Below are 23173 nucleotides of genomic sequence, written 5' to 3' on the forward strand. Positions count from 1 at the left end.
TTCATGGAGAAATACTTTATTTTCTTTTAGTTTATGTTACGTTTTTTAGAGCAAACCAGCTGATTAGTGTATATACTGAATGGCAAATTGCCAGTCACGTGTGCACGTATCGAGTTGGATAACTTTTATGCGCGAATGTGGATGAGGTTTGTATGAATGTATATTCAATTATTTTTTTCATTGATACAAATTCAGCTTATTCCTTAATACAAGTTTCCCATAAGCGAAAGGCTACATTCAATTCTAAGCCTAAGTTATACCGTACTGTCTTTTGCTTTTTTATAGGAATTATTACTAATAAAAATTTACTTTTCATCCGTATTTTATCCATAAGATCCTTTCACCTCGTGCTGGTCCTACTTTCCTATCAACTCCTTGTTATTTATATCTAAAACCATTCCAAATCTAAGTCTTTAACAATTATATAAACAGGATCCAAAGTCTATTCCTGCAATCCCTCTTGAAGTTAAAATTTTGTATAATGTATTATTTTGCATTTCATATTTCCGCTTAATTTTTTAAAGCAATTCCCCTTCTTTGTACAAATAATTTAACAACTTTTCAAAGTACATACTTCATATTTAATATTCATACGACTTTTGCATATTTTTTCCTAATCTTTAGTGCATATTTATTTTGCATAAAAATTAATTGCTCAAAACAAGCCAAAGCTTATCTAATGTTTTTCCAAGTTCTTTGCAAACATTTGGAATAGTTCAAAGAGCGCATTTATGTTTCATTTATTATGCATTATTCAACAACATTTGTGTGTGCGTTTTATGGCTAATTTCGCACATCATAAAAGATGTTGGCTGTGCGTCTGCGACTCTCTGCTTTAGCCACATTGCAACAGAGATAGAGATGTTGTTCTCTGTTTGCTAACCAAATTTGCAACTGTCAAGCACTACCAGATGAGAGATCTCCATCTGAATGGACTGAATGGATGGACTGGCAAGAGATCACAGAGGCTAACTCGTGGATCTGGCGATGGTGCGTGGCACGGTAGTCGCTTGTAGGAATTCAATTAGCAAATTAAATATTAATTACTTACCAGCCGGCTATAGATGCTAATTCAATTAGCGGACACCAGAGCTAGTGCCAGGTGCATATCATTTTCAACATTTAATATGGTAAGTTTTTCAATGTACTCTTTGGAAGAGGGTATGACAGTTTTTCATAGAAATATGGAATACAGAGAAGGTAGAGAAGTATTCTTAACAGGGGTCTGGGGCACCTTTTTCTATTAGACTTTATTCGCGAAAGTTTTAAAAAAATTTAAAAAAAAAAAAATTTCACTGGATTCAATTAACAAGTTTACCATAAGCGAAAGGCTACATTCGATTTCAATAAAAATAAATAGACGATAGAACAGACATTTTTAATGGTGAAATCTACCAATCTTTTAGCCCAAAAAACCCCAAAAAACATATATCGGACTAATATAGCATATAGGAATTATCCCATTGCAAGGGTATCTAAAATCTTTCTTAAAATCTATGGGATTTTATTATTTAATTATTTTTTAGTTTTGCGTTGCTTTGGTTTTCACGGTGACAGGTGTTTCGATATTCTTGACTTGATGATTAAATTTTTTTTAATTTTTTAATGTTTCGTATTAACATTGTGTGAGGTCATCCCCAAAGTGAACCAGTTTCGAAATCAGTTTCAGTTTCGTTTTCGAAAGTATGCCAAAGTATAGTCGGGCAAGGTCCCTGATCAGGAATATAGCCCTGTAGCTGTCGTGGGGCCCCAAGTTCCCGGTCAGGTTTTATTTTTGTTGTTTTCTGTGCTCTCCCGCCCGATCTTCTGAGTGCTCCATAAATTCACACTCACTTAGCCGGCAATTAGCAACAGCCAAAGCTCTGGCCCCCAAAAGCTTTCGCTCTCCCTCACACGTTTTCCGATCGCTCTCTTACTGTATTTTGTCGGGCGCCGCGCGCCAAAGCTTACTCAGTCTTCCGAAGACAGACGCTCGAAGCGGACGCTGAAAAAGAAAACGTAAGACGGAGACGCGAACGTTGCGCAGGCGCTGACGACGATCGAATCGATTCCAGCAAAAGCAAAAGCCACCAACAGATACGAAACGGAATTGTGTTTTTTAGTTGTTTGCTTTTGTTTCGTGTGTGGTTTGGTGTGTGGTTATGCCATGCAAAACGCATGGTGGTAGAAAAGAAAATAACCAGAAACCGACAAAAAGTTTGCCAAAAAAAAAAACAACCGCAAAAGCCGCGCTCAATTCTAATTTCTTATAATTTGAAAACAGTATTATAACGGTAAAAATCTTTTCTGGAAAAAATCTTTCATCTAGTTATTTGTGTTTATGCTTTGTGTTTTTTTCTGCATAAATAGAAATAATAAAAACACATAAAGCAAACAAGCAACAAAAATACAATCCAATTTGCGGGCATCTTAAAAAATAATTAAAACAAATAAAACCAAAAATTGAGCAAATTTCGGCCATAATCGTAAAAAGTTAATTAAATAAGTGAAGCCACAGAAACTGTTGCAATTTTGGTTTTTATATAAAAACATGTGCGAAATAATATGCAATGCATTCAAGTAAATTAAACTGTAATTAAAGAGTGGTTGAGTAATTTATAAAAATACATAAAAATTAAAAGAGCGTTGGTCTTTTATTCAAAATCTACAATAAATCTTGTGTGTGCTAAATAAAAGAATCAAAGAATTTAACTATTAAACTCAAGTTAATAAAAACCAACTATTTATTGCATCACATATTCCTAAAAATAGTAAAGAAAAATCCGTGAACAATAGTTCCATAAATTATTAATATATAATCCAACGAAAAAGTGTCAGAAGCTCGACAAAAAAACATGAAAATCTAAAAATAAAACTTAATCACACACAAAGAACGCCCCCAAAATCTTATGAGATCTGCCGCATATGGTAGTCTCTCCCTCTCGCTCTCTCTCTATCTCTGAGGGAGTACAAAAAAACGTGCACGTTGTGTTGTTGTTAAATTTTGATGCACATTTTTCCCGTTGTCTTTTGGCCGCCCCTCTCTTACTCAACACTTGCTTTTGTTTGTCTTTGCCTTCTTCTTCTTCTTCTTTTTATTCCCCCGTTGGGCGCCTGTGTCTGGCGGTGTTTTATCGTTTGCTTTGCCCTTTGGTGTCTCTATGGGTGTGTATGCGTGTGTGCATCAGGTTGATTTCGGCTGGTGATGCGTTTTGACTGTGTAATTTCCATGTCGTGAGGCGGCGGCAGGAGGCAGGGCAGACACTGTAAGATTACTTCATCTGCAGTTCCATTTCCTATATGGTAGATGATTCAACTTGTTCGCATTCGCGTATATAACTGACTGACAGCACGCCAAACTGACCAGCGCAAAAATAAAAACTCAAAAAACTATAAACTGACACACAAAAGAAAGCTAACCGAAGTGTTTGGTACCGTGTAGGTTGTTCGCTTCTGCCAGAGTGTCTACTTTATGATATAATTTTAGAATGATTCAGAATTGATAGGAAAGTAGCCGGAAAATCAGAAAAGAAATAATAAGATTATACACCAAAATATACACACTTTCTTATATTCGATCGCTAATTCTGGGTAAAACCATAATACCCTTTCTTCTGCCGGGGTATCAAAACAGAAACGCAAAAAAATTGCACGAAAAAGCCGGTTGAAGGCGACTCTTACATATTTACACGCACCAGCGCTCATTGAACACACAACAAAAACTACACCGAAAGCAACCGCAAAAACAAAAGCAACAACCGACGAAAGCAAAAGCAACAAGGCGACACAAAAACCTGTAACGCAGGCAGAGACGTCGACAGAGGAGTTTTTAAAGACATTTGCAGAGGCAACCCCGACCACCCCTCAATCCCCGCACCAGCACCAGGTACAGCTGCGTGTTGATTATGTCAATTTCATGTTTGCTTCATTTCCTCAACAACCGGCAGAGGGAGGGGGGCCAAACAGGCGAACTGGCAAAGCTGGGCAAAGAGAAGAGAGCCAAGCCAACGGAAAGGGGAGCGGCAGCAATTTCACTTTCGTTGGACTTGAAAATAATAAAAGAAAAAAAAAAACCCACACAGCTGCAGTCAGGCGGTAGTCTCTGAGAGACATAATGGAGACAGACAGTGGCCACGAGAGAGAGAGAGAGAGAGAGCAAAAGAAAGAAACGAAGCTAAAGAGAGTGAGAGTGAGCTGCAGTTGGAAGCTGCGGTGACGCCACTTGCTTTGCGAGGCTGTTGTTGCTGGTATAGTGGACAGTGGGGTGAATAAGTGAAATGGGAGCGATTTCTAAAGTTAGAATGAAGACATGGCTTGCGAATTAATGTGTCCCACAGTGATAAAGACTTTTTAAATGCGCGACCATCGCAAAGTGGGCTGCATCCTAGTGCTGCACTGACGCCACTTGTTTTGCGGGCGTTCCTACTAGCCTTGGACGGTTAAATTAAATGCTCAAAGAATTTATAATAGAATAGTGAACAGAACGTGCATGAAATAGTAAACTAAAAGTATAAAATTGATTTCTCGAAATCATGAACTATTCGATCCACTGTCTTTCGCTGCCGGAGACAAACAGTAGCTTGGAAAGAAAGAGAGCACGTGATAGTCGAAGCGGCGATGATCACAAGATGCAGTGGGAATTTTAAGCGAAATGAGAACCATGTGTGATTGGAAAGAGACAAGAAAGACGGCATGTTATAAAGTGAATATTAATTGTGATTGAAATCTTTAAAATCAAAGATGATCGTCGATGGATAGACAGCAGCTGCCAGAGAAAGAGAGCAAGTGAGAGTGAGAGCAAACAAATTAGTGTGTGCTGCGCTGACGTCAGTCTACAATGGGACTTTTAAAAGAAATGCTGGCCACAAATATTTGACCAAGGAAGCTTTCAATGATTTTCGTAACGACTATTTATATTTTCAATTTGTGATAAAAAATATAAAGCATAAATTTAATAATCCAGCCAAAAGCTCTATGCGCTCCACTGTCCGTTATCGCCTTTTGTGTGTGCGTTGGCTGCTTGTTTTTTTCCCTCTGCTCTGCCTATGCCTCTCCCACTTCGTTTCAGTTTCATTTTGTAACTGTAATGTCTCTGTTTTCATTGTTGTGTTTGTGCCATTGTTGTTGCTGCTTTAGTGCCTGTAACGTAATAGCGTAATATGCTTGCCGATTTCCACATGCAAGAGAGACGCTGCGAATGCGTTGAGCTTTACGTTTTGGTGCCAAGTCCAGCGTCGACCGCAAAGCAGCGGCCGCAAAATAGCGGCAGAAAAACATTGACTGCGACTGCGACTGCAACTGCGGCAGCGCCAGCGGCTGCATTGTTGTCCGAGCATTGTTGTACGCTTTGCAGGAGAGTGTCTTGATTTTGGGCAGACGTTAGTGACATACAGAGGGAACTTCTTGGGTTTGCTAAGATATAATCACATTATAATAAAATAAGTCTGTACTTTAATGCTTTTCTTGATAACTCTGCCAAATTTTGATTAGCTTCGAAATATTTTAGCATACAGTATTTATATAAACGATCGACTGGAAAGAGTATTGACAGCTTCGACCACCTGCACTGGCTTTCCCTTTCGTGTTGCTTTTGTTGTAAAATTGTGCTAATAAAGCGCGTCGAATCAAAAGCGGCACCAGCTCCTGCCACAAAAATGCGAAGGTCAACCAGCAGCAGCAGCAGCAAAAACAAAGGCTTAAAAAGCTCACCCCCTACATTTTTGCACCTTGTTAGTTTTTCCATTAATTTTGTTGGCCTTTTTTTTTGTTGCTGCTGCTGTCAGACTGGCGAAAAATTCTAATTATAAATGAAACAATTTATTACCGGGTTTTTAAAAATAAAATGCAATTTATGTGCAACGTCTGGCGGCGGTGGCGGCACCGTTGACTAGTTAAACCGGTTCATTGCAACGTGCAACAAACAGCAAAAAACTAAAACTACAACAAATAACATCCAACTCAATGGGGGTGCACCCCCCACTATCCTCCCACCTCAGAAGCAGACAGTAAAATGCATTTTCCAAGAAAAACATTTTTCTGGCATTTAAAGAATTGCCAGAAAAAAATGTTACGAAAATAAATCGAAGATAAATCCAAATGATATAATTCTTTGAAATTAAGGAAATTTATGGAAAATAGATTTACATTTATGCCAAGAACAAATGTTTTTGTGGTTTTTTTAAACAAAAGAAATAATTAAATCTTTATTGAAAAAAAAAACCAATTCAATTTAAAACCAATATTTACTGCAATATAATTCTCTTAACAAGATTATGTATAAATTATACAGAAATTACATGATAAATAAATAACCTCAAACAAAAGATTAATTAAAATGCCTAAAACAAGTCCCTGAATCCCTAAAACAAGTGCAAAAAACACGATTAAATACAAGCCTTTAAAATGTATGAAAATTTCTTGTGTATAAAGCTGTGAAAACAAGAATTTATTTTCAACAAAAAATTTAATTAATAAATTAGCTGCAAAAAAGTGTGTGCGTGTGTGCAAAAATTGATGCCAGTCTGCCATTATCGTCTTCATTAATCATAAATGCAAATTTGTACGATTATTTAGATAAAACGAGGATATATTATATATTTTGGAATCGGACATCAAAATTGGATTAAACAAAATAAGCAATCATATCGAAATAAAAAAGTTACAAATAAAAAACCAATTATTTTGTATGCCGGTTTCTGCTTGACAAGTTTGGTAAGTGAACTTTAAAACAAAAATAAAACATTGATGGATGGATGGAGATTGAACAATAAATAAATTAAATGTTAATAAAGAACGAATTTCTAAGCATCATTGCGGAACTTGCTAAATCTATAGCCCAAAGGTATACAGTCGATTCGATTCTCATTCTACCCCTGAGGGGCCTCCATCTGTACGGACTTTCACATGCCAGAACTCGTGCCGTGCTGTGCTGTGTGCTGGGGAAAACCGACTGAATGTTGAGATATCGATCGAAACTTACATCCGCGTGCCTCTGTCCACGTAACAAGTTATGCGTATGAGCAATGCTCTTAACCGCTAGCCTTTGCCTTCGCCTCTGTCTTCCCAGCTGAACAAAAATTTAAAGGGTATAATGGGTTTTTTAATTTCATTGGTTTGGTTTTTGCAACAAAGCTGATGAGTTGATGGATATGAGATCATGGCAATGACGAATCGGGATGTCTTGAGATCATGGCATGGATCCTGAATGTCTTTCTCAGATGCGAAATTTTGTACTGAAAAGTATTGTATTTTTTATTAGTGTTTCTCCTTTAAACGTGTTAGGGGCAGGGATATTTTTACATATTAATTTCTATAAAATATTTTTTATATTTATTTTGATCGTAGTTTTTCCTACAAAATATTTTATAGAAATTTTAAAAATTTTGCTTTAAATTTCTATTGAGTTATGAGATATGATCAAACGTTATCTTAACCACTATAATATGCTCTTCCTTGATATAAAATTTGAGCTATGTCAAGTTTCTGTAAAGAATTTCCTTATCCTTTGGTTTGATATTTAAATTCAGTTAATCGTTCAAATAATATTTATTTTGAGTCTTTAATTTCCATTGAGTCTTGATTTGAAAACCTCACCACTCGTCTCGCGGTAGATCTTTTGGCCTCAAGTTCAACCTCTAGACAACCTCATTAGCATCTCATTGGTAGTTCCCCACGTAATGTTGGTCCTAGGGTATTTATAAATTCGCCACCAAAACACACATATTATCATTCAATTTCATTCAACACTTAATTATAGTGGCTTTTGCCGACGTCATTCACTCCTCAGAGGAGGCAGAAGTCCGGCAGTCAGCAGCTGATGTCGATGATGGTTTCTCGCCGGTCAGTCTCTTAATTGTTCATCGTATCTGAAGATTTTCGTTGAAGTCGCGTTTTATTGTTAATTTGTTTGTCGCTGGAATCCGGTTCTAGGTCTCATTTCTGGTTCGCTCAATCTTTGTGGCTTTTCGAAACAAACATTTTGTTGAGGCTTTGAATTTAAAATGCCTTTGTTTCAAGGAATGCCAGAAAATCTTTTCCTATTTTTGCTTGGTATCTTTTACATTTCCGGGTAGAGATACCCCCCACGGAATGGTATAATGTACGTATAAATTGATTTGCATATTTTTTCTCTCTATTTACCAAACTAATTTTTGCATTGAGCTGCCTGTCACTTGAGGTTTGAAGTATTCGCTACCTAAAAGCTTAGTCACGAATTGCAGATATATGGTATCTGCAAGATGCGATGAGAGCGGTCTTTTTGCATGATTTTGCAATGCAAATCTCATTAATTAAGTGCTCTCTCAAAATATACATCCATCCATCCATCCATCGCTTTAATTTTGGGTTTTTTTTTCTTACATATTTATTTTTATTAATTTATTGATTTTTTTCCCACATACAGATTCCCCTCAAACATCACAGCCATAAGCCTCAACCAGCATGAAAGGCTGGTTCGACGCTTTTCGAGACGATGGGGGACCAACGCTATATTCATTCTCCAACCGAACACCCGTCACCGGTGATGTCTCCATTGTGGCAGTATCGGTTCTATTTGCCACATTCTATGTGGCATTTTTGGTCATATTTCCGGGTGTACGAAAGCAGGTGAGTGGGCCAGTGGGCTACGGGAGTAATCGTATTATTAAATTAACCTCAAATGATCTTCATTTCGATTTATTCATTTAACCAGTTCGTAATTTATGTGTTTTAAATACCAGTTCATGAAAATTTAACCTAAAATGGAATCTTTTTTCGACTAAATTAAATTTTGTTTGAATTTTAAATTAAATTTTGTGGGTTTAATGTATAATTTAAATGTTTTCCAATGACACGGATTCTCTGAAAAAATTTTCCATGAGCGAAAAGACACATGCGTTCTGAAGAACTAGTTCTTTTTTCTTATATATAAAAAAACCACCATAAGAAATAATTAATTTAATTACTTCAATAATCCCAAGAGATTAATAGCCATGGGACATTTATTTTGATTATATATATATTTTTTAGATCTAAAAAAATTAACAGCCCAACATTTGCGTGTAATTCAAGTTTCCTGAACCAGTCCCCTGGCATCAAATTAGATCTAAAATAGTGCTCATAAAAGTCGTACAATCATCGTAAATGAAATACATAAAGTACATTTCATTATCCGTGTAGCGTATAGCCGCAGCCGTCGAAGTGTGGTATATATTACCATATCGAATATTAATTGACATGCGGATTGTAGCCGCTACTTGAGAACTGAACGTCCGATCCGATACGTTTTCTCACGCTGCTGCTGCGGCTGTTGCCGGCTGGTCTTCGGTCTGTGGGTCTGTGGTCTGTCTAATTGAATTGTGGCAGTGCCTGTAATCGACGGCACGTTTCCAAACAGATGTCAGATAAATCTTGAATAAAAACGATGTATACTTTTGTATAGACAGAGACTTGTGTAAACCCGTTTTCGGGAAGGCGCGCCCTTTTCTTGTCTTTTGGCGTGGCAATCGAATACCAATTGTTTGCTTAATTAAAGTTTGGCAATACTTCTAACACTTTTCCATTAGCGGTACATTCACAGTCGAGAATATTGGTGACTGCACTGGGAGTTTTTAACGCTTACATGTGAATGGAAAAACAGCGGATTTCCGTATGCAAATGGAACAATGAGCCTCTCAAAAAACCTTTTTATTTTCGATCTTACTTGACCAGAAAGAGAATACTACGAAAGAATATCCTAGATTCCCAAAACCAGATGTTTTTGATGAAACCTAATCTCTCTTCTCCTATCATCACTCGTGATCACCACCACCACACCACATGATTAATTATATGTCTTAAGGTTTATCTGATGATGAAAAAGCATATTAACACCGGGTAACAACCAGTGTAGAATCCCGGAAAGATCACCCTTAATTGGATGTACCATTGATGTTCCTGATTCAAGTTTAAATTTGAGTGCATGAAAGTAGTGCCATTCTTTGTCCATAGCCTCAATCAGCGCTTTCGGATGAGCGGAATATTCAATATTTGGCTCGTACTCGAATGTGAGACGAGGAAACGAAGAGGTTGTAAATGGACGATTCACGTGTTGACGTTTTCTGACATTTTCTCTGTGCCAACTACTAAATATAGTCTCTATATGTCTCTCATTCATTGGAAATGTATCCTTTCGCTTGTGGGAAGTTTGTAAAGGGAATGCCGTTGCATTCACATCATATGTAAAATATTTCCATATAGAAATAAAGTAGAATACGATTATTTTCTGTAGAGTCTTCCTAGATATTGTATAATCAATTATTATGTTTATTCTTACAGAAATTCACAACATTCTCGACAGTCACTCTGTCGCTTTTTGTGGGTCTAGTCATACTGAGTGAGTACCAGATGTGTGACCTTCAATTGATATATGTATGAATATGAATATGAATATAATACCTGATTTGCATATGCTCAATCTTTTCACACATCTTTATCGCACCACCAAAAACAAAAAATCAACAACAACAACAACAGTCACTCGTTTGGGATCCGCATGGCATGTGGCACATGCAACCATCATTGCACCGTACAAAGCCTTCTCACGCGAGAAGCTACCAGCTCGGATCGGCACCCACATTGGCCTCATGCATGTCAATGTAACGCTGACGGGTAAGTTTGCCAATCTTTCAATCAGGGGCTTCCCAAGTACGTATCCGCGAGGAGTACTCGTACTCGTACTCGTATTCGTTGTATTCATCGGGTGAATGGGTGAATGGGTTGTCATATTTGATTATTTCTTGTGCAGGGCCCCCAAAAGATTGGCATAGCTTCGCTTCTATTTGTGTTTTGTGTTTGTATTTGTATTTGTATTTGAGTCTTTTTTGGTTAAATTTACTTAGGGCTAACGTTTAACGATTGGGCATGAGATTGTAGGGTAAACTTTGAGATCGATTTTGTGGTTTGTGTGATGAGGTGACATGGTAGGGTTATCCTTGATTGGTAAATAAGAGGCTTGAATATGTATTGAAAATCACTTGTTGATCTGTTGATCTAGAGATTAGAAATGGTTAAGGTCCAATAGAATACCTTTGCGAATGATGAATCCCAAGTACATTTATTAGCCCAAGAATATTAAGGTACATTTTTGAATGATTTCAAGGAGGTCTTGGTGGGGCTTGGGGAGGGTTCTTGTTCGTCAAAGAACTGGTTTTAATGGGATATGTAGGGGTAAAGCTTATAAATTGATTAAGTTCCAGAGAAATGCGATCAATGGAAACATTGTGACCATTCCAGGTACATTTGGGTTCAATTTTTAAAGGATATGGAGGATTAGGGATAATCCCTATATCACGTAAAAATATTCTAATTGAGTTTTTTACATCAAAAGACACCTAAAAATTCCTGTAAATTAATTATAATAATACAAAATAGTTTTTTATTACAAATATTCTAAATCGGCACAAAATTCAAGTCGAAAAAGTAAAAAAATTAATTTATTTTTTGTCAAAAGTTTTGATTGTATTTTTTGATCATTTTTTCGTTTCTTTTGGTTTTGTACCTATTTCTATATATAAATATGTATAGAGCTTCTCTAATGATTTGCTTTCCAATTAAATATGATTAAAATATCTATTTAATTGCTAATAAACCTTTAGATTGTCTATAATGCGAACCGAAAAATTAATCATAAGCATCATTAAATTAATAATGGCCGCCGCCAGCAACAAAAAGAAATACCCCAATCGATTATATAAAAAAAAGAGTCTTTCCCAGAAATTAGTGCCCCTTAAAAAAGGAGAAAAATGTTGACCATTTATTTGGTTTTTATTAATGATTGAATGTGAATAATGCTTTTACTCATACGCCCCTTCCAGCAATGATTCGTTGATTGAATGGCATTTGTATTCATCGGTTTATGTACGAGTACGAACGAAAAGAGTTTTCAATTCATTAAGCAAAATAATTCCCTCGTCTTGGGGGCTCTGTGTCGTGCCTCCACAGACTTCCCAATCTCCACGCCCCCATCTTTTCGAGTCGATCCCCCAAAGAGTAGATAAAAAACGAACGTCATCAGCGAACGAAACGGAGTTCGAAAACAATTGAGCAATTTTCATACAAGATTTTTATCGTTCATCTCGAAAATCATGAAAGAAAAGTGGGATACGTAGAGTCGACGCGGGAATACTCTTTAAGATTGATTGTTGAAGCAACTTAGTTTTGATTTATCAAGAAGATAGGTTAAGTTTAAATATTTAAAACTAAAATTTCTATTATTTTTTGGTGTCATTTAAACAAAAAAAAAAATTATTTTCTAATAAAAATATATATTTTGACCGATTTTTAGTGATTTTTGGAATAGAAACTGACGTGAAGTTATGTAGACATTGCCTTGAATCATTCCTGAATTTACAAAATATTTTTGTAGCTTTTAAAAACCAATTAAAACATTTTTCGAGGCACAGTTCGCATTTTTAAATATATATATTTTTTTTATAAATTCCTAAAAATACATAGAAAAATTCTCAGAAATCAAGAGTTACTTTAAAAAATATACCAGATCCTGAACAGTCATTCTTTGGGTTGCAAAATTATTAAAAAAGTCATAAGGCTTTTCTTTACTTTTGTGTATATAAATTTTAATTAAAACGCTTTAATTTTCAATCCGGGTAGCAGTTGCTGCTGCGGTTTAGGGTTTGACTAGAGGTTAGGCTTCTGGCTAATTGATTTCCCCAAACTGTTGTGGCTGATATTTATATTCCCCTGAATTTTTTGTCTTTTCCGTGGCTCAAATGAGGGCGATGGGTGGGCGGTGACGTCAGTAAGTGCTGCGGTTGATGCCGATGCCGCCGCTGTTGCTGCCACCGCTGCTGCCACCGCTGCTGCTGCTTTGTTTGTTGGCTCCTGCCAAGTGCCAAGTCAAGTTGCATGTCACGATTCTTGGCAACAATAGCGGCAGTAGAGAGGGGCAGCTGGGGCAGCAACAGCAACAAATTGAAATGCCACTCGACTCGCGCTCTGCTCGACACCTGCGGAAATATTCGATTCCAAATAGCAAAATCGCTTGCCATATGTCTATCCCCCCTATATATATATATATATCTGTTTTGTTTGTTCAGATTTCACTCACTTTGCTCATCGAAAAGGTGAAATGCTTTTGTGTGTTTGTTGGGGGGCTACCTTAGACCTCAGCTGAATCAATTGGAATGCCAGTTTCAAGTCAACTCAAGCACGAATAATCCATACAATACTCCTGCCCCCCATCACTCCCCACAAAATGTGAGCAAATGTTTCGAGTGGCGGCGGGGCAGCAGTTGTCTGTTGTGTGGCCCCATAACAATCATTTTTTGTTTGCAAAATATGGAGATTAAATATTATGGTAGATGCCCTTTGGAGGGCAGGCAGCAGGTCATTTTCTTTTCGTTTAGGATTGCTACACTAGGAAGTGGTTTTGTAGAAGGTTTTTGTGGGTTTTTTTTGGGACCATACGACTTCTAAGGTGGTTTTCCCACAGGAATCTTCCTACAAATATTTCCCATCTCTTAGAATAATCCGTATTCGTAATATATCTGTGTCTAAACCTAGTCTAAGCGTTAAATTCTTAATCCGATTATTGACTATAATTTCGGATGGGTTTTCGGACAATTAGAACAGCATAAGTGTGGGGGAAAGATAGATGTACACTAAAACAAAGCAACAGGGGGGTACAAATATATCTACACTCGTAAACCCCAAGAGTACAGATAGATGTACACTAAAACAAAGCCAAAACCATTAGATGTGTCGATATTTACCCCTTGGATTGACCCCTCCTTCAACCTCTGACTCTATGACTCTACGGCGGGGAGGGCATATTATGTCGGTGTCCATATTGGTTTTTGACTAATACAGTTTTTGTGGAGTATCTCTATGTTTTGCCTCCAAAAACCGCACACACCCTCTGCCCTGGCTAATGCTCTTTCGGTAGCATTTGACGGCCTCCCAACCCCCCCAAACAACGGAACCCCAACCGGAATGACGTTTGCCAAAAAGTGCTTCACGTGTTTCTCCACTCCCCCCCGTTCTGTCTATTGTTATTTCTATTATTTTTGTTGTCTGTTGGATGGCTGAATGGAGGGTAGAGTGGGCGTTGGATTTCTGGTTTGGGTTTTAGTAAAAGGGCAAACGTTGCCTCAAGTTGACAGCAGCTGCTCCACAAAATGTTTCTAGTTTTAGAAACTGTATTTTTTTTTCGTTTTTGGTGTGATTTTGAATATGATAATTGCGCATGTCAATCGTTGGAGTGTGTCTTAGAGGAGGCTCTCTATGGGGCACTCTGACAACTTAATTGTTGCACTCGTTACGGAGTCGTTTTTTTTTGTTTTTATTTTGGTTTTTGTATGATTTTCAATTTGTAATTGAAGCATTTTCCATTGCCAAATCAAAGTCAGGCAAATGTCAAAAATCTTTTTGGTGAATGATCATTTTATAATGATGATTACCGTATGAATAAAAAGTCTGCTTTTTGTTTGGATTTTTGGGCCAATCTGCGGTCTTAATGATATCTCATTCATGAGACTTTTGTTGCACTTCCACTTCCAATTCCAATTCCAATTTGGGTTGAAGTTTGCCTGCGGTCTTGTGGCATTCATTGTGTCTGCCTCCCCTGTCTTTAAGGTCTCTTGTGGGTGTGTTTTTTGTATACTACGCTCGATTAACTGCGGCATTTAGACACTTTGTTGGCGGCCGCCTTTTTTTTTGTTGTAGTTGTAGTTGCATTTTGAAGTGCAAGGAACTCAAGTGCTGCAACGCCAGCTGTTGTCGATGGTTCTTTGGCCTGCAGCCTTCCCTTCTAAGTATCTGACTCACTCTAACGAATGGAACTCATTGAGATATAGTATTTAGTTTTTAGTTAGTTTTAATTGCCAAATTATTTTTATAGTGGTTCCTGTACAGGTATCTACAGAGTTTTGAGAAGTTCAGAATGAAAAACCCATAATTTGGGTTTGTTATAGAGTGCTATAAATCTTAGGGGCTAGATTTGATGTGCTATATCAAGGTTTTGAGGTCTAGAGATACCTATTTTTTTTGGAAATTAACAATTTTATACCTTCATTTTTAAAGAATTAATGCCATAATACTTTAACTTTGAGACGTTTTCAACCAAAAGATACGTAATTCTAAATTTTCTAGGCTTTATAATTGGAATTCGGATATTTTGAACAATGTCTGTGGATAAGAGAATTTTTTCCTCTACAAAAATATTAATCCGTACTCCAGAATTTAATTATTATTTTTTTTTGTTTGTATTAATAAAATAAAATAAAACTATTATTATTCCTGTGAATAAGAGAGCTGTTTACTCTATAAACAAAATCAAACCGTACTCCAAAATTGTTAAATAAATATTTTTTTTTTTGTATTATTTAAATTAAATAAAATACATAAGAGAAAAATATTATAATTAATTAAGCGAATCAGTAGCGTCGAGGCCTTCGTCTCCTTTTAGTTTATTTAAAGTCTTTGTTTTTAGGCTATTTTTTTTATAAGTACTCTTATATTATTTTACCCGTAAAAATGTGCCTCGACAACAACGATTAATATTACAATTAATTAAGCAAAGCAGTAGAATGGAAACCTTCTTCTGCCTTTAAATATGTGTAAGTCTTTCTCACATAATCTGTGCCTAAATATGTGCCTCAAGACAGGTGTATTTTTGTTCGATGTCAAAGCCCTTAGGCCTTTAGTACTCCTCATTGATTTTTCAATTAAAAGCTAATGACCCTTTTTTGTGTCACCTGCGAATTCCTGCGGCTGTCCACATCTTTGCCTAATTTTAGACACCTGCCCACTTGTCCGCCTACCCACCTCCCACATTTTCTATTTATAAAATAAATCCATTCTATTTGCAATTCTTTTTTTACGTTTCATTTCCTAATGGAGATGGACATCTGGCGGCGGCACTCACTCGAGTGATGACCAAAAAACTCATGACAGAAATGGAACGTACTTACATTTATTTCTAACATTCACAGACACATACAATCATGTGGCAGAAGGGGCACAGAAGGAGGGGTAAGCACTGATGAGGTGTATATCCGTACAATTTAGAAAAAAAAACAAAAAAAAAAATAGAAGCAACGTTTTCATTGTCTCTCTGTTGCTCTTTGTGTCCGATGTATTGTCGTGTGTCGTGTGCCTCTTTGTCTATTGTAGAGTCATGATTAATTTAGGTTTTTTTTTTGCCAAATTGTTTTTTAACCCGTCCATCCACTCCCGAGCTCCAATCATCTCTCTCTCTCTCTGCAGCCCCAAAGTAAACACAAAAAATCAGCATAATCATCACTTAAAATTATGAAAAGGCATAAAAATGTTTAAATTTATTTGTCTTTGTTGTTGTTGTTGTTGCTGGCTGTACTTAAGCGCGAGCTACCATCAGCATACACATCCACATCCATCGGCGTCGTCATCCGCCTCAAGTATCAAGTAGGAAAACATTAATTTTCGTATGGGTATATGGTAATTTTTTGTGTTGTGTGGCGGGTGGAAGGGGTTCTTACATTTAATAATGGACAAAAAAAGATTCATTTGACGGAAGTTTGCGGAAGTGGGCCTTAGGGGTTGCCGAAAGCGGGTCCCGTCATGTAAAATTTATTAACAATATTAATGATTCGAGAAGTTAATGGCTGTTTATATTTTTTAAAATATTTACGAAATAGGAACACCTTTTTGCGGAAACGAATTTAGATCTAAGATCTATAGAAAAGGAGGAATATTCTTTAAGAAAAGACTAAAATATCAAAAAACAACTTTGTGTTCTTTAGTTTAATTTAATTAATGTAATATACAAGAATGTCCCACTTCTTTTATAAAAAACTTTCAGAAAATAGTTTCTCAATTAATTGTAAATTTAATTAACTGGATTTTTCTTTGTATTTTCTTTGAATTTTCATTAAAAATCGTATGAACTTTATTTTACGGTCTGTGGAGAGATCTTTTGAGTATCCAAGTTCATTTTTCAGTCGAATATTTTAGAAAATGTTAAAAGATTACCACATTATTAATTCAAATCCTTAGAAATCGAAAAAATTATATAAAATTAAAATAATGCATATTATATTACAAAATAATAAAAAAATTATATAAAATACAAAATCAAATACAAAAAATAAAACAATACAAAAAAATAGTGAATCTAATGAAAAATTAAAAAATGCATAATAAATAATATAAAATAATATAATAAAATATAGTAAAAAAATTAATAAAATAAAATAATAATAAAAAATACATAAGAAATCTAGAGAAAAATTAAAATATTTAAATATATAATAACAAATAAATAATACAACAAATAAAATATTTTTTTTGTTACAATAAAATCTAAAATTATTCTAATATAAAAACACCAGAAAATACCTCTGATCTGCCAAGGTCTCTATTCTCTCTGGAGCACGTTCTAAAATCAATCAAACTCCAAAATCTATATACATTTCCGTAAAGTGTACCCCACACTAATCTGCCTTCTTTTAAGTAAAACCCAAACCGTTTTTTCTACACCCAAGACACCATTTCCTATCCTACTATTTTCCCTTAGCCCCACATAAATAAAATCTACCATTTAATGATTAATCTTTATTTGATTTTTTTATGAGTATCCCCTACTTTTACTTCCCCTTTTTAATTTCCGACTGAATGTCAGATCTTAATCGATTCGGCCATAAACCACATCCACATTGGCATCAAGTAGAGCTCCGCTCTGCCCCGCACAATTACCAAATTGAACCGGTTGCAACGCAGTTTCCACATCCAAAACGAGTCTGTCTGTGCCACCAACTGGGAAATCATAACGATTGTCAGTTTAATGACTTTACAATCGATCTACAAAATGCGTAGACAGTGCGTAGACTTGACTTTGTTTTGCGTTTGCCAATTTCGTGATCGGGAAAAATCGAAAAAAATAACAAACACACACAAAAAAAAAAATACAAGTAAACGTAGGCCAGAACGACATACTCGTACGATGGAAAACCTTGCCCCAAGTCGAAGGCCAAGCCCCAGAGCATATATTATATGACAACTTTTTGACGATTTATGTAATTCTTTTTTTTTTTTTTTTTACAATGTCTGGTATGTTTTTTTGTTGCTTTTTAATATTTTCTTGGCGTTGAGTTTGTAATTTGTAAGCTCGTTCGGACTGGTGGGCGTTTTTCGATTTTTGGGCATAAATTTGTACCGCTTTGCCGGCTTTGACGTGTCTCCCTCTCTCGCCCTCTGGCATGAGTCATTCGGAGTCGGTTTTGAGGTAGCACTGAGCGTGGGAATTTCCTATATAAGTCATCGTTTTAAAGCCCACTAAGAGGTTGGTAGGGGTGTCTCAAAAATGTTATTTTATGGGAATTATAATTATGATATTATGGTATTTATTGTTAGGTTTAAATGAAATGTGAACACGGAACTAGTGGACAGAGAAAAATGTATACAAAAATGTCATGTGGGGCTTTGGTGTAATTGGTTTTAGGAGTATTTTTAGATACTCTGATAGAACTGGTGTCTAGAGTAAAATTCCTTTAATTTTAAGGTAAGATTAAGGTCAGATTAAAGGTTATATCTATAACTTTTGTGAAACCTTTACTGTGGAATAAATATGTGTATGTTTAAGTAAAAGGAAAATTCTCTACAAAGGAGTTTATGTTCCAAAAGATATTATGGTATTCGGAGAACTAAGATTTAGCTTAGAAATATCGTTTTCTGGATTTGAAATTTAGGGGAAACCTGTTAAAATTGAATAAATTTAAATTTAAAAAAATATTCATGAAAGATATTACAATTTTCAAAAGAAAAACGCAATAGTAGAGCTTTCCATTCCCATTAATATCAAGAAAGATATTTTCTTAGTGCATACAAATATTTAGTAATTCTAAAAAATTCTCAAAACACATTAAGGATCTCTCGTTAAGCCATCCAGGAATCAAAGTACAAGTTAGACACATTTTAAGCTTTGATTTATGTAGTATTAAAATTAGTAAATGCTTAAGCTAATTGTTTACAAATATGGGTAATAGGCTGTCCCACGAAGTAGAACCATTCCATAAGGATCGAGTATTCCCATATTCCTGTAATAATAACTCCCATATTCCTTTAACTTATTCCTATTCTATAAACAAATGAACTACCATATATAATTCCATTACTAGTTATAGGGTAATAGTGGATTCTGTGTAGTTTTTTGAAATAAAAAATTCCATATACCTTTTTCTACAATAGCTAATTCTTGCAATCATTTTCTGATATTTGATTCTGTTTATCTCTTTATCTAATAATGCTTGATTCTCCATTTCATTCTCCAATCAATTCATATTCGAAAACGATTCCCATTATAATTCTTCCTCTTGGGTTTTTTTCCATCATTCTTTTATTGACTTTCGAAAATGAATATCGCCGGCTTTTAATTAAAAATACCTCTCCTCTTGTCTACTCTCGTGTGGCACTCGTTGTTGAGCTTTTTAGCTTGGGGATTGTTTATCTCTTATTTCTTTGCATATTTTGTCACTATTTTTTTGTGTTTGCCAGACACTGTGGCAAACGTGAGTAGCAGCAGCCCCACGATCCGGCAAATCCATATATCATTTGAAGTCCGGCTGCCGATGAAGACCCCCCTTTTAACTGCGAAATAAAAGATTAATGATTTATGCATAAATGCTTAAAATGCTTTTAGCCATTAAACACACAAATAATTCTGTGGCAGAGAGTGGGTTTGATTTTGTAAATTTGCATTCTGTTCCTTTTATTGTTTAGCGGCGAAAGGAAACAAAAGTAAAGTTTCAGCATTAGGTTTCTCTTCCATTCACAAAAAGATACGCCCAAAAGTATCCATTAGTCAGATTTATACTTTTATGGCTATATATAAGGCGTCATCTAGAGTTCTAGATCTTGAGAGTAAGGCATGTCTTTTGTACATATGATTAGGTGGATACACTTTATTATAAATTTGGGGTTGCGTTTGTAATGCAGAGATATTAGGGAGAGTTGAGAATCTCCAGAATAAGCCTTAAAGTGCGGCTTAGCGAATCGTTTTTATAGCCAGAATGAAGAAAAAAGGCTTATATTCATAGTTCCATATCCACCTTGCGCTCTATCTCTCTTTCTCTTCCAGTGTGGCTTAGCAGTGATTGTTTTTATAGCCAGAATAAAGTAAAAAAGCTTGCCTTTGATGATTATCTCTCCCTCTAATTCTCTTTCTCTTCCAGTGTGGCTTAGCAGTAATAGTTTTTATAAGCAGAATGAAGTAAAAAAGCTTGGACTCGTGGTTCACTCATTTTCTCTTCCAGTGTGGCTTAGCAGATAGTTTTTTTAGCCACAATGAAGGTTCCATATCCGTCTTACGCTCTATCTCTCTTTCTCTCCCTTTTTCTCTTCCAGTGCAGCTTAGCAGTCATCGTATTTATAGCCAGAATGAAGAAAAAAAGCTTGCCTTTTGGGGTTTCATATGCGCCTTGCGCTCTATCTCTCTCTTTATCAAATTTTTCTCTTCCAACGTGGCTTAGCAGTAATTGTTTTCAAAGCCAGAACGAAGAGGAAAAGTTTCCAGGTATGGTTATATATCCCTCTCGTTCTATCTCTCTGCTTCTCTCCCAGTGTGGCTTAGCTGCTAGTGGAAGAAACGTTTCGAAAAACTCTTTGTAGGAAAACCACACCTTTGTTTCTGAACAAAAACTCAACAGCCTGCGGTTTCATGTCTCTATTTTTTTCACAGCCTAATCGGATATTATACCAAAATCGTTGGACTATATCTGCAAGGGTATCAAATGCTTCTTTGCTCGAACAAACATATACTGTATTTATTTTCGTTGAACCGAATGCGGAATCACTTTTGGGGCTTTGAAGTTGTTTGGCCGCTCGAGAGGTGCGCAAAGTTGTCTATAAATTATGCAAATATTTTTTTATTCATTTATTTAGTAGTCTCTCTTTCAAAAACTTGTTGAGAAACGCGCTCGCAAAATAGCGAATAAAAAAATACAAACAAAAAACTGAATGCAAAACGGGCCAAAAGCGCGTGCGCTGTAAACCGGAAAAATTGTTGACGAATGTTAACAAAATATGCAAACAACAAAAAAGGAGAATTGTATTTTGTTGCAAATTGATTATGCGAATGTTGCAGTTGTTGTTGCACTTTTGAGCCGCCAAGCCGTTCACTTGAGGAGCTCAAAAGCCATTGACAATGAATGTGCGGCATTACGCATACGCCTGGTGGCAGCCAAAACACTTCCGGTGGCAACAGGAAATTATCATTTAGTTGCAGTGTTGCACTGAAGGTTGCACTCACAATTCGAGTGCATTTTGAAGGTGTGTTGCCTTCTAGAGGTTTTTGTTTTGGGTTCTGACTTGATTTCAGGCCCATTTTGTGATTGTCAAGAGGCTGTCGAGGGTGTTCGAGGTGAAGTGGAGGTGTTTTAATGAGAGTCTAACTATGTTTTTTCTTCCCCGTTCCACAGCCATACCCATTGGGAACTATACACCGCCGGATATCGACTACAACGAACGCTTCATGTGGGAGGGAGCCACCGATATGAGCGCCAACTATCGCCATGCCCTGCAGCGGGGCCTGCCCTTTCCCATTCTCACGGTGGCCGAGTATTTTAGCCTGGGACGCGAGGGCTTCTCGTGGGGCGGGCAGTACAGGGCGGCGGGATATTTCGCCAGCATTATGCTGTGGTCATCGCTGGCCTCGTGGCTGCTGATGAACCTCCTGCTGATTGCCGTGCCCCGGTACGGGGCGTACATGAAGGCCCTCACGGGGGCCCTGCTCGTCTGCACCACCGTGGGATATCATTGTCTGTTGCCCAAGCGGCCGTTGTGCATTTATTTGGAGGGCGGACGCCTGGAGTTTCATTTTGGATGGTGCTACTGGTTGGTCCTGGTAGCGGGTGAGTGGAATATCAAGGAATGTCAGAGACCCTTCTGGAGACTCATTGCTGTTGCTCTTTTCAGGGATCCTGTGCTTCATAGCGGGCGTGCTGATCTCCATCATTGACCTGGTGTGGCCGCATACCTTCTCCACGGTGCTGGAGGTGTACTACGGCACTCCCTATGATCGTCATGTCATTCTGGAGGAGTCCAGCGATGTGCGTTACCGCAAGCCGCGCAACAGTCGCAGCCTGGAGGATCCTCCGGGTCTGGGCTCTCGCATACTGCGACGCCTGAGCTCCAAGGCCCGCGACATGCAGCACGTGACGGCGCCGCGGCGCGACAGTCCCGCGGGAGTCTCCAGCAGCGTCGGCGGGGGCGGTGGCAGCGGCGGCGTCGAGAACAAGGGCTTCCAGTCGGATGTGCCCAAGAGTCCATGGCGCTATCCCTTCAGACGAACGCAGCAGATGCCGCCGCCGCATCAGCAGCACCAGCACCAGCATCCGCTGCAGCAGTCGCACTCGCACCAGCACCAGCACCAGCATCACCATCAGCAGCAGCTGCAGTTTGTGGGCGGCCCAGTGGTGCAACATCCTATGCACCACATGCAACGCACCATGTCCCAGGACTCGGGATCGAGCATGGGCTCGGCAGCGGTGCAAATATCGCCGCTGCACAAGCATGCCCTCGCCCGAATGTTGCCGTAAGTCTAGTCTCTCTCTAAAGTCTAATCTCCAACTAATTCTTTGTCGCCTGTTTCCCCGGCAGTAATCCTCCCGTGGAGCGTATACGTGACATGGATCACTGGTGATGCCATTGGACAGACCATTTATTTTTTATAGGGCTTCAACAATTCTTGACTTTAGATCGATACAAAAACAACAACAACAACAACAACAACAACAAAAACTAAACCACTTGATGACAAAAAATGCTACAAAACAATTTGTGATAATTTCTTAATTTAAAAACAAAACAAAACGAAAAAACAAAATCAATTAATTGACAAGATCACATAATTTTAAATCTTAAACAAGAAAAACATTCGCTAAATTTAAACTCTAACTTTAATTAAATTATTTTAAATGTTTAAGTTAAAAAAAAAAAATCAATTTTTAAGAGGCAGATCGCGTTGGTGCAAACAAATTTCCAGGATAAGCACGTTTTTAGTGATGTTCATTTGTGATAGGAGAGAATCCTGCCTCACGCACACACTCGCACACAGATACACCCATACATACATACACGAGGGAAGGGACCGTGAGAACCGTGAGTTATAATAAAAACAAAACAAAAATGATATTCGATATTTAAGTATAATGAATAATTTATTTGATGCTCTCGATTGAATATG

The 23173-nt window shown here is 37.2% G+C and overlaps 1 protein-coding gene across 1 annotated transcript; it reads left to right on the forward strand.

Annotated features, from left to right (window-relative positions):
• Positions 1-1972: 1972 nt before the first annotated feature.
• LOC6593692 (dual oxidase maturation factor 1) lies at positions 1973-22879 on the forward strand. The gene is made up of 8 exons (XM_026987442.1): positions 1973-2273; positions 6553-6690; positions 8381-8583; positions 10273-10330; positions 10471-10605; positions 21408-21839; positions 21904-22522; positions 22588-22879. The coding sequence occupies exons 3-8, from the start codon at positions 8419-8421 to the stop codon at positions 22628-22630; spliced, it is 1452 nt and encodes a 483-aa protein (XP_026843243.1). The 5' UTR covers positions 1973-2273; positions 6553-6690; positions 8381-8418; the 3' UTR covers positions 22631-22879.
• The last annotated feature ends 294 nt before the right edge of the window (positions 22880-23173 follow it).

The sequence above is a fragment of the Drosophila persimilis genome, unplaced genomic scaffold, assembly GCF_003286085.1.
Source record: "Drosophila persimilis strain 14011-0111.01,24,50 unplaced genomic scaffold, DperRS2 tig00000124-arrow-pilon, whole genome shotgun sequence".
Taxonomy (NCBI): domain Eukaryota; kingdom Metazoa; phylum Arthropoda; class Insecta; order Diptera; family Drosophilidae; genus Drosophila; species Drosophila persimilis.

Bases quoted from the DNA above. Each gene is read 5' to 3' on its own strand.
- LOC6593692 (XM_026987442.1), top strand. From the start codon at position 8,419: ATGAAAGGCTGGTTCGACGCTTTTCGAGACGATGGGGGACCAACGCTA. The intron at 21,840-21,903 runs GTGAGTGGAATA...TGCTCTTTTCAG, and splicing joins CTGGTTGGTCCTGGTAGCGG to GGATCCTGTGCTTCATAGCG. The intron at 22,523-22,587 runs GTAAGTCTAGTC...TTTCCCCGGCAG, and splicing joins GCCCTCGCCCGAATGTTGCC to TAATCCTCCCGTGGAGCGTA.